The 18422-nt window shown below is 45.5% G+C and overlaps 1 protein-coding gene across 1 annotated transcript in view; it reads right to left on the bottom strand.

The window, feature by feature from the left end:
• Window positions 1-18422, bottom strand: part of LOC311314654 (RNA-binding motif, single-stranded-interacting protein 3-like) — an 88337-nt gene that overhangs the window by 54411 nt on the left and 15504 nt on the right. Inside the window, exon 2 of the mRNA XM_084445087.1 lies at window positions 9658-9818. Within this exon, the coding sequence (XP_084301213.1) occupies window positions 9658-9818 (161 nt within the window). The remainder of the gene's footprint in view (window positions 1-9657; window positions 9819-18422) is intronic.

Raw genomic sequence — 18422 nt, 5'->3', positions numbered from 1 at the left:
TGTCTGACTCCGGAGAGTAACGTTAGCTCAGCGCCCCGCGGCAGCAGCAGCAGCAGGCCGCTTGCTCCTCAGCGCCAGAAGTGCTCCCGCTCCCGGTCAGCACGAAGCAGGTGTACCCGCTGATTTATCTGCACTCAATGAACCACCTTCACAGCCAAAACTTACAGAAAAGGGACGGCTGCAGATATTTCCCCAGCCTAGAAGCTGAAGGTGCATTTACGAGGGATGGATATAAAGACTGGAAGCACCTGCGTTACTTGCTAGAGAGACATCAAAAAAGCGAGGACCACTGCAAGTCCATGAGCAGGTTTGAAAGCTACAAGAGAACCCACACGTCGGGAAGGGGGGATATTGTTGACCAGATGAACCAGGATGTGCGGGATCATGCGTTAATAGAAAGAAATCTGGAGCTTAAAGTCGTCCTTGATATTGTAATGTTCTGTGCCAAACAGGACATCTCTCTACGTGGACACAGGGAAACCAAGGACGATCTTAATAAAGGCAACTTTCTAGAACTATTAGAATTCATGTGTGATAAGATCTGGTGATCAAAGCTTTTCTCGACGAGCTGCCCAGAAATGTGACCCTAATGAGCTCCGAAAGGAAAAATTAGTTGTTGGAGTCAGCAGCAGTGGCGTTGCTAGGCTGTTTTATTCAGGGCTAAAGTTTTGCTTTAAAGCCAAATGTTTTTAATTGGCCCAATTAAAAAAAAGAAAGAAAGCCCACTCAATGCTACTTCTGCTGTAATTTTAATAAAACTAAATGAATTAGATTCATTTTCCCATAGCCATCGCACCGACACCGGCACACAAATAGTTAACGTTGGCTTGCTGCATCAGTTTCCGAGTCTGCAAACTCAGAAGCATTTGTGAGATGTCACAGAAGAATTTTTTTTTTTTTTTTTAAGAAAATTGTGGGAGCTACATACTGTGTGCGGAAATTCTCTCTGTCTATGGAAGAACATTTCCAAATTTTTCAGAAAAAGGAGGTCGGCAGCCAAAGAGGTATAATGTTAGATGGATTCTTTCTGGTAAATTTTATATAATTTTGAAGTGAGTACAGAAAGAGGGGAAAGTGAAAAAGCCTCTTCTAAAAGATGCAAGGAAGAGACTGGTGTACTAGCTAGGTGACATTACCTAGCTAACTAACGTTGTGTGTGTGAATGTGAGTGTCGTGTCGTGAGAGTGAATCATGTGTTCCTAAATCCATTTATTTGATTTGGACTTCTCAGATGATGATCAAGCTGAAATCATCATTGACACTGCTGCCAGCCAGACAAGCCAGCATGATGTAAGAGGTAGCTAGTAATATGCAAGGGGTATTAAGAGGAATTAAGTATTTAGTTTGCATTATGTAGGCTACAGCATGACATATATTTTTTTATATTTTTATATTTGAGAGCAGAAGGAGATTGTCAGGAGGAGGATCCCTTGTGTGTCATTGAAGACACTGACATTGAAAGTGCAGGTACCTGTAGGCTATATGAGGAGTGTGTCTAGTAAACAGGTTCTAAATGCATACAGTTAGTAGCCTAATTGTAATGGTTTGCATTTGTAATAACAATGATGGGATTATAATATTGATTATTAGTTTTCATTTATAGGAAATAACTTGAATTGAACTTAATTTCTGGGGGTAAGCAGCTAGGGACAGTAGTTAGCTATGTGTGGCTATTTATTTATAATATTTAGTTACACTATATGAAACATTTTGGGCATTGTTCCCAAGTCCTTCTGGGCTAAGCCCCGGATGTCTTCCCGCCCTAGAAACGCCCCTGGTCAGCAGCCTCCTTATTATTGCATAAAATAAAAGCTGAGGTAAATGGACTGCACTTATGTAGAGCTTTTCCACCTTAGCGGCACTCATAGCGCTTTACAATGGCCTCTCATTCACGGAAGCTGCCATGCAAGGTGTTAACCTGCTCATTGGGAGCAATTTGGGGTTAGGTGTCTTGCTCAAGGACACTTCGACATGTGGACAGTCGGAGCCGGGATTTGAACCACTGACCCTTCGATCACTGAACGACCCTCTCTACCAACTGAGCTACAGCCACCCCGAGGTCCGTGAGACACCGGGTACACGTTATGCTCTCATGGCAGACGAGTATAAGGATGCGTCCAAGCGCAAACTCGTTGCTGTTTGTGTGAGATACATTCACGCGGGGAAGATAAAAGAATGGCCAACCGGCTTCATGGACGCAAGTGACGCGAGTGCAAGTGGAATTTCAGACAAGATATTACAGGTCATCAAACCACTGCAATTCGACCCATCTCTGTGCGCTGGCTTCAGTGTTGACAGGGCCTCGGTTATGTCGGGCCACAGGGGAGGTGTGCAGACTATTTTAAAACAACTCATGCTGTCTATGTGCACTGTAATTCACACAGATTAAACTTGGTACTCTGTGCAGCATCAAAAGCGTCTGGACACGTTGGCACATTCTTTGAAACAGTGAACAGTTTACACAGTTTAATGGCAGGCAGTAGCAGACATGCACGCTTTATAGAGGTGCAGAAACAGCTGCATCCATGACGCCCCTGTCTGGAACTTGAGCGGTCTGTGGACACGCGCTGGAACTCTAAAGCTGGATCAGTGGACAAAATACTAACATTACTGCTGAGTATGCAGAAAGTAGTGTTCAAACAAAACTTGAAGCCCAGTCCCTGCTCCAACAGATACAAACCAAGAAGTTCAATTTTTTTCTTGTCACATTTGGTAAATTATTTGAAACCAGCGATTTTGCCACAAAGGGAATACAAAGCCCAACACTCAGTCTCTGAATGCATTGACCTAATCGAGGGGCTAAAAGACAACTTTGCACAGTATAGAGACAAGCCAGAGTGTGTTTTTCAACAAGTGATGAAGCTAACAGAAGAGCTTATGCAGAAACATGGAATCACGAGCTGGGACATCACAGCAGGGACCAGAGAGAGGAGACTCCCTCCCTGGCTCACTGGATCTGTGGTCACAACTAGACTGGGAAAAGCAACAAGTGTGAAAAATGATGACGATCTACTGTGAGACACATCTGGAATGACATAGGCCTACTCGACAGGTAATAATGCATTATAACATGATACATACAGCCTAATTTATTGACCTAACATTTATACATATAAACACATATACCTTGTGTTTTATTTTGCACTTTCCTGCACAACTCTTCAATGTTTTGCTTAATAATACTTCTTTCATTATACTTCAATGTAAATATTTCTATTTAATATTTTAAGCTCCCTTGTCTTGCAGGACCCTACTTGCTCTTACTGTATGTATTATCATTATTATATGCTCATTACTGTATATGCACCAAAGCAAGTTCCTTGTAAGCTATGAATACATTTGACTACAGTATAGACTATCCGAATTCCGATTCTGTTTCCGACAGGCAGCTGACAGTGCTCAACGCCAGTTTCCAGGATGACCAGTATGGAATAATGAAGGCAGCGGCAGCTATTCTCCCAAAGTCAAAAACATTTGGCGAGAAGGATTCTCTGTGCACCGTGTGTGATCACTATCACACCTTAGTTAGGGATGCGGAATTAACTGTATTCTGTGAGCAACTGAATCGGAAAGTAGCCAAAAAACAAAACTTTCCATCCCTTATGGAAGTATTGGACAGCTGTGCATCTGACATTTTCCCAAACCTCAACAAACTCCTCTGAGTCATCATCACCCTTCCCATGACCTCTTGTGTTTTTGAGAGATTGTTCTCCACTGTAGGTCACATCAAAACCTCTCTCAGATTATCCATGACTACTGTCCGTCTCAACAACCTGGCTCTCTCGTCCTTTGAAAGGGAACTATGTGACTCTTGGATTATGATGAGATCATCACTGTATTCAACTCTAAACCCAGGTGTTTGTGCATTGTTTAATAAGGCCATGAAAACAAAGGTACTGTAGGCCTGCTCCGTTTTGCAAAATTTGCACGGCTGCTGTGTAGGCTACTTGCGAGTTAATGCAATTGCAATGTTACGCGCTTTGACCCACTGCATGCTATTCGATGTATCCATTGTCATTTCATGCTTTTCTGCTGTTTGGGTTTGGTTTAGTTTAGCACTTAGCACTAGTGCATTAAATGAGCTACATGATAATGCTTGGCAATGGGCACTGTGGTGATGCAGAATGTTATGCAGTATTACAAATTAAAATGATCACATTTTTCAGTTTGTCTAAGGTATTTTATTATATATATTAAAGGCCTACCGTAAAGTCATTTTTACCCCTGGGAAAAGCTGACCCACCCTATTTTATACAGGCCCAAATAAATTTCTGCTTACGCCACTGCTTCTATCTGCCCACAGCTCCAGCATATTATGGTCTGTGCCTCTTGTTTTGAATGATAATACCAGGTGCAAAACCACTACCTCCCTCACAGCCCTTTCACTTACCCCCCTCTCTTTACTTAGAAAAAGCCAATACAGTTTCTTATCAGTTCTACAATACCCCAGGAGAAAAAATATGAATTGAGGAGGTACCAGACAAGTCTGTAACACCACAATTTGATGTGTAATTTAAAATAATCTGATTGATGTCATTTTTGTGTAAGACATGTTGTACGATACTTGTCTTACCAAGCATAAATTGGCCTTATCTCTGAAACAACCTCACTCTATCTCTGAGACAACCCTCACTCAAACTTTGAGACCTCACTCCAGCTCTGAGACAACTTCACTATAACAATGAGACAATCTCACTCTATCTCTAAGACAACCTCTAACTCTGAGACAACCCCACTCAATCTGAGACAACCTCACTCTATCTCTGAGACAACCTCACTATAACTCTGAGACAACCTCACTATAACTCTGAGACAACCTCACTAAAACTCTGAGACAACCTCACTAAAACTCTGAGACAATCTCACTATAGCTCTGAGACATGTATGTGTCTGTATGCATGTGTGTACAGCAGTAAGTGTGTGCGTGCGTGTGTGTGTTAAACAAGTAGTTTGGCCAGATATTGGCCAAGACAGGTGCTATCTGACCTGACATGACACTCATAAACACATGTCTGCAGTTGTCTGATCTGAGCAGGAAAGGCGAGGCAACACTAGACAACACATTTGTGTTTGTGCGTGTGTGTGTATGTGTGTGTGACTTTGTGCGTGATTTTATGAGTGTGTGTGTGTGTGTGTGTTTTACACACCACTGCCACCCCTGCCAAGGCCACAACTCTACAATACGGTGTTTTGAAATGTGAGCAGTAGCAGTAAAAAGGGAAGCTGCCTGCTGTTCTCTCTCATAACAAAATTCACAGATGGCAAGACAAATGCAGGGGGCAGGGACGAGGGAGGGGAGAGGGGGGGAGAGAAGATAGAGGGACGCAACCCCGGTTCAAACCCCACATTCTCACTGTCTGCCTCCAAAACAAGTATTCTATCACTCCATTCCCTGACAGAATTCCCCACACATACACAAACACCTCTCATCTTTTCATGGGGCGGCAAGTGAGGCTGCTGCAGACAATGGAGGGAGGAGTAAGAGGGATGAGGAGAGAAGGTGTAAGGTGTCCTCCTGAACGACTCCAGCAGGAGTGTGCGGAGGCCTTCGGCGGAGACCCGGGCCTGACCTGGAGAGCACTGTGACACACGACCGTCCCCCTGGGTCACACCCAGGGCACAAGACCGGGTTACCCTGCTGAACCGGAGCCAAGGGAACTCAGCAGGGTCAGGTGAGGTTACTCTGCATGCAGCTGTGGTAAAATGAACCACCTCCATAGCATAGACACGGACTGATACAGGATCATGATGAGGCCATGTGTGTTTGTCTGTTTGTGTGGCCCTTAGATGTGTGTGTGTGTGTGTGTGTGTGTTTGTTTGTTTTACTTGTGAGGTCCCCACAAAATGTCCCCACAAGTATAGTAAAACAACATTTTTGCTTACTTGTGGGGACCGGGGACTGGACCCCACAGGTTTAGGGTTCATTTTAGGGTTAGAGTTTAGGGCTTAGGTTACAATTATGGTTAGGGTTAGGGCTAGGGTTAAGTTTAGCGGTCCCCACAAGTATAGTAAAAAAAAAAAGAAAAAAAAAGCTGTCTGTGTGTGCCCCCCACATTACATGTATGTGGGCATGTATGCAAGTGTGTGCAACTGTGCTTCCCATATGCGGGCATTGATGTAAATGTGTGCATGCATACTGTGTGTGCGTGCGTACTGTACTGTGTGTGTGTGTTTGTGTGTGTGTGTGGCCCCTATGCGGGCATGTATGTAAGTGTGTGCACATGTACTGTACTGTTTGTTTGTTTGTGTGTGTGTGTGTGTGTGTGATGTGCTAATGACCGTCCTCAGAGAGCCCTGGGATCGTCTGCTCCGTGTTTCCATTCCTCGCGAAATGTCGACAGCCACCATCGCTGTGTTTGATGTCAATGCGGGCTGCGATGCTTCCTGTCGTTCTTTCTACTTCCATCCAGGTGCGGCTGAGCTATCTCTTAATTGGGAAAATGATGCAGCTGTCTGGTCTCGCGTATATTCCTCTATCTCTCCTCCATCAGTAACTCAAGCAGAACCAAGCCACAGAGAGAGCGAGTATCCAATATTTACTCTTCCAATGAATCCCCTTCAAGTGTTTTTAACTGTGCTCAAATGTTTTAGAAGTGCAGAAGTCAGGGTTTCATTTTATCGTTGGGAAAAATAATTTTAAGTGGAGTGTGGTGTTGTCTGTTGTCCAATATAGCCCATTGCTCTCTTTCTTCTCTGTGTGTGAGAGAGCGTGGGGGGAGGGGCGGGGGGGAGGGGGGGATTTGAGCTGAGGTCATCCTGACGTGAGGTCATCACGCTGGGAGATCACACTCCAACCTCTAAACCACTGGAACTTCTCAGGCAGAATGTACACTAGCGTCACAAAGCAATCCTTTTATCTCATGACGCAAAGACAAAGACTGGTGCAAAGATTTGGGCCACACCCTCTCAGAGCAGCAGTTAATTCTACGTTATTGATCATAAAGGCTATTGAATCAACCCACGAGAGCAGAGCACAGATGTAGCCAGTGTATCCGGGTGGAAGGGTCTCCTGCTTTAGATGCCAGACCAGCCCTGCGCCTATATCCCCACATAAAACCCTGACCACAGTCTGGGGAACTTGCGGAGTGATTGGAAATGTCAGCTGACAATGGCACTTTTCGGCGACACTTTCAGACCTGGCACAGAGCAAGATGGATGGGAGGGATGAGAGGATGGAGGGAGGGAGGGAGGGAGGGAGGGAGGGAGGGAGGGAGGGAGGGAGGGAGGGAGGGAGGGAGGGGGAAGTTGGCACACAGCAGTGCCATGGAGTGACAATGAGGACGAGGATGACATTGAGAGGAGGGAGAGGTGGGGGGACTGTGTGTGTGCGCGCTTGTTTGTACGTGTGCGTGTGTGTGAGCGAGTGTGTGTTTGCGCATCAGGAGGCTGCCGCTTGGTTTATTTTGCAATGCAGCAGAGGAGACAGCGCCTGTGGCGAGAACCCCCCCCCACCGCCCCACCTGACCTTTCTGAAATGTTAGCGGCCGTTTGGCACGCCGTCTGGGCATAATGAAACATTTATTGGCGCCCATCTTTTACCACAATCCTCCTGCAACCCTGAGGCTCTCCTGGAGAAGGCAGGGTGCCAGGAGAACGCTGGGTAATCAAGGCCATCATCCATCTATCTAGTCATCAGCACTTGAATGAATTGATGAACAAATGAGTGTGTTCGTGTGCAAAAACATTTGTTGTTATGAGGTTTGGGGTGGTGTAAAAACACTGCTATTGATTGGTACACATAGTAGTTAGTTCAGTAGCTGTACTATCTACATCAAGTGGTTCACTAACCTTCTAAAATGGTCCTTCAATAAGAATTTACATTTGGACAAAGGTAGACGAGCTGGGTCGCTTATTTTGTTGAGTGGTGTATTATCCAAATGGTGCAGTAGAAATGTGTGCATGTGTGTTTCTTTTTGTGTGTATAGAGTGTGCGGGGAGCTGGGGCCGGTGTTGAGGAAGTGCGGGGAGGAAGCGGGCGGATGGGATAGGCCAGGAGTCTCTTCCCGGGAGGAAATGGAGAGGCGACAGAGAGAGAGGTCAAGAGCACAGCGTGATGCACATTATGAAATATAGTTACCTAGGCCTGCCTGTCTGTGCATGTATGTGTGTGTGTGTGTGTGTGTGTGTGTGTGTGTGTGTGTGTGTGTGTGTGTGCGTGTGTGTGTGTTGGTGTCACGTGGATGGCATGTCAGAGGATTAAACAAAGATTGTCCTGAAACCGAGAGGAAACCCGATCTGTTATTGGACGGCGAGTCTCAGCTCCTAGCCAATGGGCAGAGACCCCCCGGCCTCTCTGGCGCCCCGACAGGAGGGTGACGAGCCCCCGGGGGCGAGCTGCGCGAGATGACAGCTCAGGTGTTGTTGCGCTGTGTTGGATTTCGTCTGTCCGCGGTAACGCAGTCTCAGATCCCTCTCTTCCTCCGGGGGAAGGCAGAGGTACAGTAGCAGGGAGCATACTGCACAATGCACTGTACTGTTCTGTACATATCTGGGAATCAACCTTCTCATGTTGCATGCATTCCAGTTTATCTATTGTGATCTGCACAAGCACCTGCTGATACAAAATAAACAAATGAACTTTAACTCAGAGGTTAAAGCGGCAAGTGAACAACTACAGCTACTACTATACTATACTTTAGAAGCTGAATTCAATATTTCTGAATTGAAAAGCACACATGCCACCCGTGGACACTGGGGAATGGCTCTTTGGTCTAATGGTAGATGTTTGGGTTCTCTGAAGGTATAGTTTGATTCACATGTATGTGAAGAGTATAATGTGTTATTGTACAGTATCTCATGTACGCGTGAGAGGGTTCAATATCCAGTCATAGGCCTGGTCCTGGAACTTTTGATGTCGAGGCTTTGGATTCAGAACAGTAGCACTAGCTCTTAGGTTAAAATCATAGGCAGAAGTATCAATGATGAGTGCCGAACATTAACTTTTATTGACATGCTAAGCTGACATAAAAATGTTTTTATACAACGGTTAGTTCTGGTTCTTGATTCTGATTGGCTGGAAGCCGTGTTAAAATACTTTTTCTACAACGGAGAGTTTGGATAATTGATTCTGATTGGCTAGCAACCGTTGCAAAATACTCTGTAACCCACTGCTGCGACCGCATAACAATTACTATTAATGCGCTGTCAATCTCATCGCGTCGGGCCTAACAACGCCCCGTAGCTGTTGTAAATCACTATAACACACGGCCTCTCATGGTTTATTGCTTAAATAGCACCTATATTAATTATACTTCAGATTAGGACTCTTTGTACTCTTTGGACTATTTTCCTCCTATTAATACAATAATATAAATGAGTCTTATATAGTATTTTGCCATGTACAGGCGATCCCCTACCAGTCCCGCCAGGGAACACTAAAACTCTCATGGGTGTCTCTGGGAGCATATTTCTAGTGTGCAGACTCTACTTTTCCTGATGAGTTTGTTTTTCTATCTAGCACCCAGTTTTAAACATTTTGGATGTGCGTGCCTTTGTCCACTCTCTGATCCCGACCATGGCACATGCATACCTCGCCCACCTTGCTGTAGTTTTATCACAGCGCCCCCTACAGTGGATGGCGCCCTTGGCGACTGTCTTGTCTGCCCATAGAGAATATGTAGTCTACACACGGGAGGGTACAGGGTCCAGTGTACTCACGGCTGGCAGAGTTTGATGAGGTCCTGGTCCGTGGTCCCGGGGGGCAGTCCTCTGATGTACAGGTTGGTTTTACTCAACTGTTCCGCCCCTCCGCTATGGCTGCTGCTGTTGGTACTGGGGCTGGGAGGAGCCATGGGGGGAGGGGGCGGGGCATAGGACTGCTGCAGGGAGGAGGAGGAGGGAGAGAGAGAAGAGGAAATCATACCCTCAGTATACAGCCTTATACCCAGATCATGTGTATTTCAGAATAAGAATCAGATTTATTTTTGCCAGGTAGGTTTTTACACACTAGGAATTTGTTCTAGACTGTTTGTGCACACCACTAATGAGTGGACAACAATAGACAGGGTGCAAGAACAAGACAGGACAGTGCAAAATATATAGTAGTGCAGGAAGCAAAGTGCAAATGCGAAATTATATGCAATGTGTATACATACAGTAGTATATGTGCAATGTGTTTATGTATGTGCAATGTGTTTACAGTATATACAGAACAATATGTGTGCGTTGTGTTGTGATGTGATGATGATGTGCAGTGAGAGCCTATGTACAATACAATCAATGGACAGAGTCAGAGGGGGACACGGGCCCTGTTGATGAGGCTGGTAGCAGTCGGGAAGAAGCTGTTTTTGTGGTGCAAGGTTTTGGCCCTGTTGGACTGCAGCCTCCTGCCGGAGGGGGAATGAGATTGTGACTGGGGTGGGAGACCACCATCTTCCTTGCCCCCTTCAGGGCCCTCACAGCATGTTGAGTTCTGTGTAGTTTGGACCTTGTCTGCCTGCCTACAAGTACTGAGGTTAGAGCTGTGTGGGTGTCTGTGTGCACACATTTGTGTCTGTGTCTCTTTGTGTGTGTGTGTGTTTATTTGTGTCTAAATGTGAATGTGTCGTGTGTGTGTGTGTGTGTGTTCCTAGCCACAGTGCCTCTCGAGTAGCTGAGCCTCAGCGCCTGAGACGGTGTTTGTGATAATGAGTGGCTGTCGGCGTGGAGCGCCCAGCCGTATCGGCCCTGATATGAATCTGTTACCTGTACTTCCCCCCCAACCACACGATTACCTCTGCGCCGCCCAGGCTGACAACACAAACACTCAAACCCTGCATCAACACTACTCACACGCCATGGGGCCTAGGGCCGACTCTGTCAACGGTAGTATTCACTTTCTAGAAACATGACACAGTACATAGATAACCAGATAGACCCAGTAGCGATGGTACAGGACATCCTGGTGTTACAGAATGTGACGATACACCGATATGCGAATGAGGCCCTATAGGCGGGGTGAAGAGATAGGAGCAGACACAGACAGTATGGGCTGAAACCAGATCCTACACACACACCCAGTAGACAAAGCAGCTCTGCACAAAACACGCAGACGCTACACAACCGCCTGAGATAATAGGCCTGTAGAAAACACAGGAATTCACTGTACACTGGGGCCGCATTTACACTGCAGGTCTTGATGCTCAGATCAGATTTTTTGCCTATATCAGATTTTTTGCCTATATCAGATTTTTTGCCTATATCTGATTTTTTTGACCTTCTGATGTTTTTGACCACCTGCTTACATCTACTTTTAAAAGTGATCTGTATCCAATACCTGTACTGTACTTACACTTGCTTAGCACTTGAAACAACCCGCATGCATACACGAGGGTTTGGTTACCAAAACGGTTGCCCCAATAATAATTCAAGCTATAGCTTACCAAAGCATCTTTAGAGGTGTGGAAAATATTGGTCACCTAAATTGAACACTTTGCATTTTTTTGTGCATATGAATGGATTCTATGAAGCTCTGCTTTGTAAATCTTGACAAGCTTGAAAGCTAGAGATAGATAGATAGATAGATAGATAGATAGATAGATAGATAGATAGATAGATAGATAGATAGATAGATAGATAGATAGATAGATAGATAGATAGATAGATAGATAGATAGATAGATAGATAGATAGATAGATAGATAGATAGATAGACAGACAACTTCCTACAACACTGGGATTCCCCCCCTAGTGGATCAATAAAGTTGGTATCTATCTATCTGTATTGAATTCATTAAGAAATTGTCTTTGTATGCTCAGCATTATTGACAATGAGGGCCCGCCTCAATTGATTTACGAATTGCGTATAATCCCCTCAAATTAAATTACGTTTTTAGCTGCGACCAGAAGCTCTATAGCTCACTCTGTTGGTTGGTTGGTCCACAAAGCTTTTCCTGGATAACTCAATGTTCTTGACCAAAAGTGCTAGGGAAGCTAATGCAAATGCTAATATAGTGCTGCGACTAGCAGGTTCATAGCTCGCTTTAATCAGTTGGTTAACAGTTGGTTGGTCCACAAAAATTGGGTCTGGCTGCACATGCACGTACAGTATGTGGTCGCAGCTATTGCAAATTTGGGTACAATTCTGTCCTTACATTCCAAACTGAGGAATGTTATGAGCAACGTCGACCTCGATCATATGGTGTGACTTCGAAAATGAATGATGAGTAGAGACAGTAGGCTATCAACACAGTTGTACCTGGCCATTATTACTTGGCACGCGTCCTGCATTTGCAATGACGTGTGAGTCGCAATGACGGAATATCCGATGTGTCTGCTTAGGCAAGGCAAGGCAAGGCAAGTTTATTTGTATAGCACATTTCAGCCACAGGGCAATTCAAGGTGCTTTACATGAGACATTAAAAGCATTAAAACAAAATGCAAGACATTATAGACTTATAAAACAAAAAGCAGGACAAATAGAGTACAGGAATAAAAGTTCCAGTGCAGTATACAGATAAACATAACTCCTCTTAGAAAGCAGTGGCAAAAGTAAAGTATTCAGGCTTGTTTTAAAAGAACCAAGAGTTGCAGCAGACCTGCAGTTTTCTGGAAGTTTGTTCCAGATATGTGGGGCATAAAAACTGAACGCTGCTTCTCCATGTTTTGTTTTAACTCTGGGGACAGAAAGCAGACCTGCTTAGATGACAGTCACCTTGGCAGATGTCTGATTCATATTTGATTTATTTCCACATTTGACTGAGGCCTGAAACGGATCTGAGAATATCTGATTCCATGTGCTTTTTTCCTGCTTACACGTGCATAATACATACAGTATCTGATACAGTATGTGCCACATGTGAGTAAAAAATCATACTGGGTCACTTCAACCAGGCAGTGTACTGTAAATGTGGCCTAGTGGTTGAGGGGAAAACAAGACCTTGTGTCTTCATATATCGGTGGGTCATGTAGACAGGCTTGCACCACTGGCACTTGTACACACCACACTGAGTTGACTGACCTGACCCAGACGGTCAGAGAGGTCCAAATACCATATTCACTCACCTCTGTTCCTTTTAAAACTAATGTGCCTCGCAAGGCTGAGCATTGCTAAGTTTAGCATCGGAACAAGCTGAGTTAGCATGCAATTTAACTTGATTTTAGTTGCTGTGTTGAGAAATGGAGATTGCTACAGCTGTTAGCGACCATTCATCTCTTTTATTGACTGAGAGACACCATGCAGATCTAGTCAGGGAGGCCAGACTACAGCAGGACAACTATGGGGAGTTTTGCGGTAAAACCGCAGCGGCAGAGTGCTGAAATGCCAAAGACGGGCTGGCAACTAAAATTGTTTTTGCCTTTCTCTTCTCTTATCGACCCTTTTTAGACACGGGCTCTTTCTTCTGATGGGTTACCTGCCTTCTTTAAAATGATGATGTTGAAATAACTTTAATGCTTTAATACTTTAATACTTCATACCAAAGACTGGCACTGGGACTGGCTCAGGGTCAAGGAGCCCTGGTACAATTCAGATGTACGATTGAGGGCCCATTATCTGAGGAATGTGTTTACTTTCTATGGTTGTGTGCTCTGTGTTTTACTTGTATTGTTTTGTAACGTGTTTTTTTTTTTTTTAACCTGATGTACAGTAACTGTATTGATGTGTAGACTGCATTTTCTGAAACTGTATAATGCAGAGGTCATTTGCAAAACCTCACAATTACTCCCTGTCTAAACAAAGATTCAAATAAATAACTAATCTTCCATGTGCTTGCTACATTGCACTACACCACACCACACCGTGCCCTCTCTCCCTGCATCCACACAGAGGATGTCTACCACCAGGCCAGGATGGAGAGAGCTAGAGAGAGACCGGCGAGGCGCAGGGTGCAGTTGATCAAAGCCGCACCAGGGAAACCTCTTTCAGATCATTTTGTGCAGCTGACAGGGTGGCTGGGTGGTTGTGTGAGGTGAGGTTTCAGGATCGTTGATTGGGAAAGCCTTTGAAACGTTAAAATCCCTTCACCTAAAAGCAGACAGGCTGGGATTAACTGGAGAGGAGTGAGACAGAGAGGGGAGGCAGGGAGAGAGAGAGAGAGAGAGAGAGAGAGAGAGAGAGAGAGAGAGATACAGTATGGCTGCTCTCAACAGTGACCAGACTTGCTCTCAACTCACTTTTATGAGTACAACAGCGTAAGTGTAGGTTGTACAGCAGCCTAACAACGGGTTCTAGTACTGCAGTGTAACAGGTGGTTCTAGTACAACAGGTTAAGAGTGGGTTCTAGTACAGCAGCGTTAGAGCAGCATAGCTGGATACTGCTGTAGAAATGCCAGCTACACGTGACCAAAAAATGACATTGCTGGGTGAACCCTGAATTATTTGCTGTGAATACGGATCTCATGCTTAAGCATAAAGGGCACCTTGACTGATAATAACCTGGAGCTGTTCCTTCTCTCCACTTCTCATCCTCCTCCTCACTCTGTCTAGTGCAGGTAAACGCCCCCTCCTCTCCTCCTCCCCTCCCCCCCCCCCCATCTCCCATCATGTGTCCATGCAGAACCTTGGGCAGGCATTATTAGTGATTACGTGGTGTGAACACACGCTATCTCCTCTCCTACACACACACACATACACACACACACACAGCAATAGATAACCCTCATTTCCCTAAAGAATATTCCTGCCGCTAAACAATTAGGGCCTCCCAGAGAACCCTGTAAAATGTTCACTCCCCCACCTAATCTCTCTCTCTCTCTCTCTCTCTCTCTCTCATGATCTCTCCACCTCACTTTCTCTCTGCATCTCTCTCTCTCTTTCATACTCTCTCCATCTCACTATCTTGCTCTCACTCTCTCCGTCTCTCTCTCTCTCTCTCCATCTCTTTCTTCTCTGCTGGCTCTCTCACTCCTCTTCTCATTATTTCAGTGTTATAAGCAGGTTGACCCTTCATTGGTCCGGTCTCCCCCGTCGTTAAAGTGCGGCGGGATTTAACCCTTCGCGCGCCCGGTCAGCGCAGGACCACGGGGAGCGTCCTTAACTCCCATAATCCCACGTGTCCGTTCACTGTAACACACTTCTGTTCCTGGAAACTCATCCGATTCCTCTGAGAGCCGTTTCCTTCTGCCACTGTGTGTATAAAGTACTACATCCCCCTCACACACACGCACACACACACACACACACAGTCAATGAATGCTGGAGCGAGTGAGTGACCCTCGGGGTGGAGGGGACAGAGGGGGGACAGAGAGACGGCTGTTCCTGAGGAAGAGGAAAGAATGCGAGCTATTTTCGGAGCTTGACCGAGAGTTCCTCCCTGTAGTCTCTGAGGCGGAAGGGTCCGAGGAAGACGATATAAATATACAGCGTTGAACCGGCGTGGAACCGTAATACCTCTGTGTTCTTTAGAGCCCCGTTTAAACAGAGACCCCACTATATCGTCATTACGAGGACCTCTTCGGTATGCCTAGCTGGTTTAGGCTGAGCCGAACGGAGCTGGCTTAACGCCGCCCCGGCGTGTGATTGTAGACAGCATGCCGCCGTGCTGGAATCCTCGTAGCTAAGCTGGCGAACGTTTTACTTGGACGCCGATTCGGCTCGGTGACAACCTCCTCTGCCGGCTCGAAGGCGGAACAAAGTGATCCCCCGTTCGGTGCCGGTACCGTTAATACAGTGAGTATATGGCGAGGCAGATACAGGCGGTACAATCCCGCCATGAACAGGCTGTGTAAAAGGGGCTTAGGATTACACTGTGCACACACACACAGTCTCTCTCTCTCTCTCACGCCTATTTCTTACACACCTATGCAGGCCAGCGCGGTTTCCTGGAGACCCATGGCTCCTGTCAGCTCATCTGTGAGCAGGATGAACACGTCTATTTTTAATTAAAGAGGAACACTGTGTTCTTAAAGTCTTTGACACACACACACACACACACAAACGCACACACACATGCACACACGCAAACACACTCCACTTGTGGACGTCATTACGGCATCATGCTGCTCTAATGTCATAAACAAGATGCACAAACATCCAGCAGACAGGATGAGCAGCTCAGCCTCACACTGCTGCTACCCGATAAGAGATGGTTCAGAGTGCTCGTGTCAATGTCTGTGAATTCCTGTGTGTGTGTGTGTGTGTGTTCATGTCAGCTACACATGTGGGAAAATGCCAGCAAGAGATAAACAAACGACATCAACATGTTTGTTCAGTGTTTGCTCATACTTTGAGGCTGTTAAAAAACGAAGCCATTTCCATCACCATATTTTCCACACAACTTCAAAGGACCCCCACCAATCTGCTGAAGCTTCTCTCCAGGCTTCCCCGATGTTCTCCGTATCACCAAGAAACCAGTTTCAAAAGATCAGTCTGCGTTCGAGCTACATTCTTTCCTTTTAATTATGTGACCTCTGGCACAGCGGTAAAAAAGAAAGAAAAAAAATGAATATTGAACACTCACCCTTGCGCAAAGGCTCTTTATTATGTAGATGTATGCAAATGACACATTAGTATATTCAATAAGTCTCTCTTCCACCCTTCCACAACTGCCCTGTGGTCAAAGTTGAAACAACCGCTGCGCTTTCTATGCACAGACGTCATCTGGAGGTCATGGCTGGTGTTGGATACTCAGAGCTGACTGCTCAGAGAGAGAGAGAGAGAGAGAGAGGGATATTGAGAGAGAGACAGAGGGAGAGAGAGAGAGAGAGAGAGAGAGAGAGAGCACAGCAATAATTCTCAAGACTTTATTAGCTGCTGCCTCGGAATATCTCTATGTGTGGATATTCCCCCCCTCGTCCTCTCCCTCCTCATTCCCACAGGGTCTCTGGGAGGTGATTAAAATATGAGGACAAAATCATCATCTGCTGTATTAGCATATGAACAGGGCCGGCGGAAGCCTGGAAATCCAGCGCGTTCCACTTTAACCCAGGAATGACTTTTCGCAGTATTGTTGCATAAAACAGTACAATTCCTTCCCCACACACACACACACACCTCCTTACACACACACACCACACACCCAATACACATACCTTAATTACCATCAGAATGAGACGCGACCACGGCTCCTGACCATGGAAAACCATGCAGAAATCCCATAGAGCGTCGCCCCCGAGAGAAGACTATTCCTTAGCAACAATGGAGGAGGGAAGGGTTTTAGGGACAGGGCGTCTTAAAGGTTTATTCATGAGTTAAATACTTAATGTCCACGTGGGCCTTGACACAATGGCCTAGACTTGAAACTCTACCCGGTGCATATTGACAATCATAGGCCTATTTCACATCTCTGCCTCTCCCCATTGTCCTTGGGAAAGGGACACGGTCATTCATAATTCAGGATCTTGGCCATTCATCACACCACGGAGACACATCGCTATCATTAAATCAACCCCGAGAAGGAGCCAGCAGCCATGTATTCACCCATCACACCGCCATGTGTATCGCATGCTTGGATTGATTTAATGGCCATATCAAATTACTCTGAAAGGTTAAAACGATCCACTTCCACCCCTAACATGTTTTTGTTATTGAATGAAGGCAGGAATGCTGCTGTCTAAAGTGACGTTCATTCCTCCTCCCGGCGCACTACAGGGCGGTGTTTACGCATGTACACAGAGACAAAACTGGAAAAAAACACACATCGTAAATCAGAAAACACATCAGAAAGCCACAGACTGTTTCGTTCGTTGTTGTCGTTTACTCTCCTTGGGAGGAGACCGAACGTGTCGGATACCAAACAACCCGAGTCGTGCTCGTAGAACGCAATCCTCAGCAGGGAGAATAATGAGCACACTGGTGTAAATGTACTGTACATCAGTCTCCAAACATTATCCAGTCAGCCATCAGAGAATAGGATACTGTTCTCTATAAACGATCTCTTCTGATTCGTCAGTCAGTCATTAGAGGATAAGATACTGTTCTCTATAAACGATCTCTTCTGATTCGTCAGTCAGTCATCAGGTGATAGGATACTGTTCTCTATAAACGATCTCTTCTGATTCGTCAGTCAGCCATCAGGTAATAGGATACTGTACTCTATAAACGATCTCTTCTGATTCGTCAGTCAGCCATCAGGTAATAGGATACTGTTCTCTATAAACGATCTCTTCTGATTCGTCAGTAAGCCATCAGGGGATAGGATACTGTTCTCTATAAACGATCTCTTCTGATTCGTCAGTCAGTCATGAGGATGCTGCTAAAGAGGAGGTGGGGGAGCATGTGTGTGTGTGTACAGTATGTGTGTGTGTGTGTACAGTACTGTATGTGTGTGTGTGTGTGTGTACAGTGTGTTTGTGTGTGTGTGTACAGTATGTGTGTGTGTGTACAGTATGTGTGTGTGTGGGCAGACTGGCGTTGGACCATCAGCGCTACTCTAATGTGCTTTTCCTGGCAGCTCTGTTGAGAAGGCGTTTATACACTATGCATACATACTCTGCAAATTACCTTTATGGTACAGTAGGTAACCAGATCACACACACACCCACCCACCTTCTTTTTTTTGCAAGCTT

The sequence above is a fragment of the Borostomias antarcticus genome, assembly GCF_949987555.1.
Source record: "Borostomias antarcticus genome assembly, chromosome: 10".
NCBI classification, from domain to species: domain Eukaryota; kingdom Metazoa; phylum Chordata; class Actinopteri; order Stomiiformes; family Stomiidae; genus Borostomias; species Borostomias antarcticus.
Note: the sequence above shows the minus strand (reverse complement) of the source record. Positions and strands in the feature narration are given on the sequence as shown.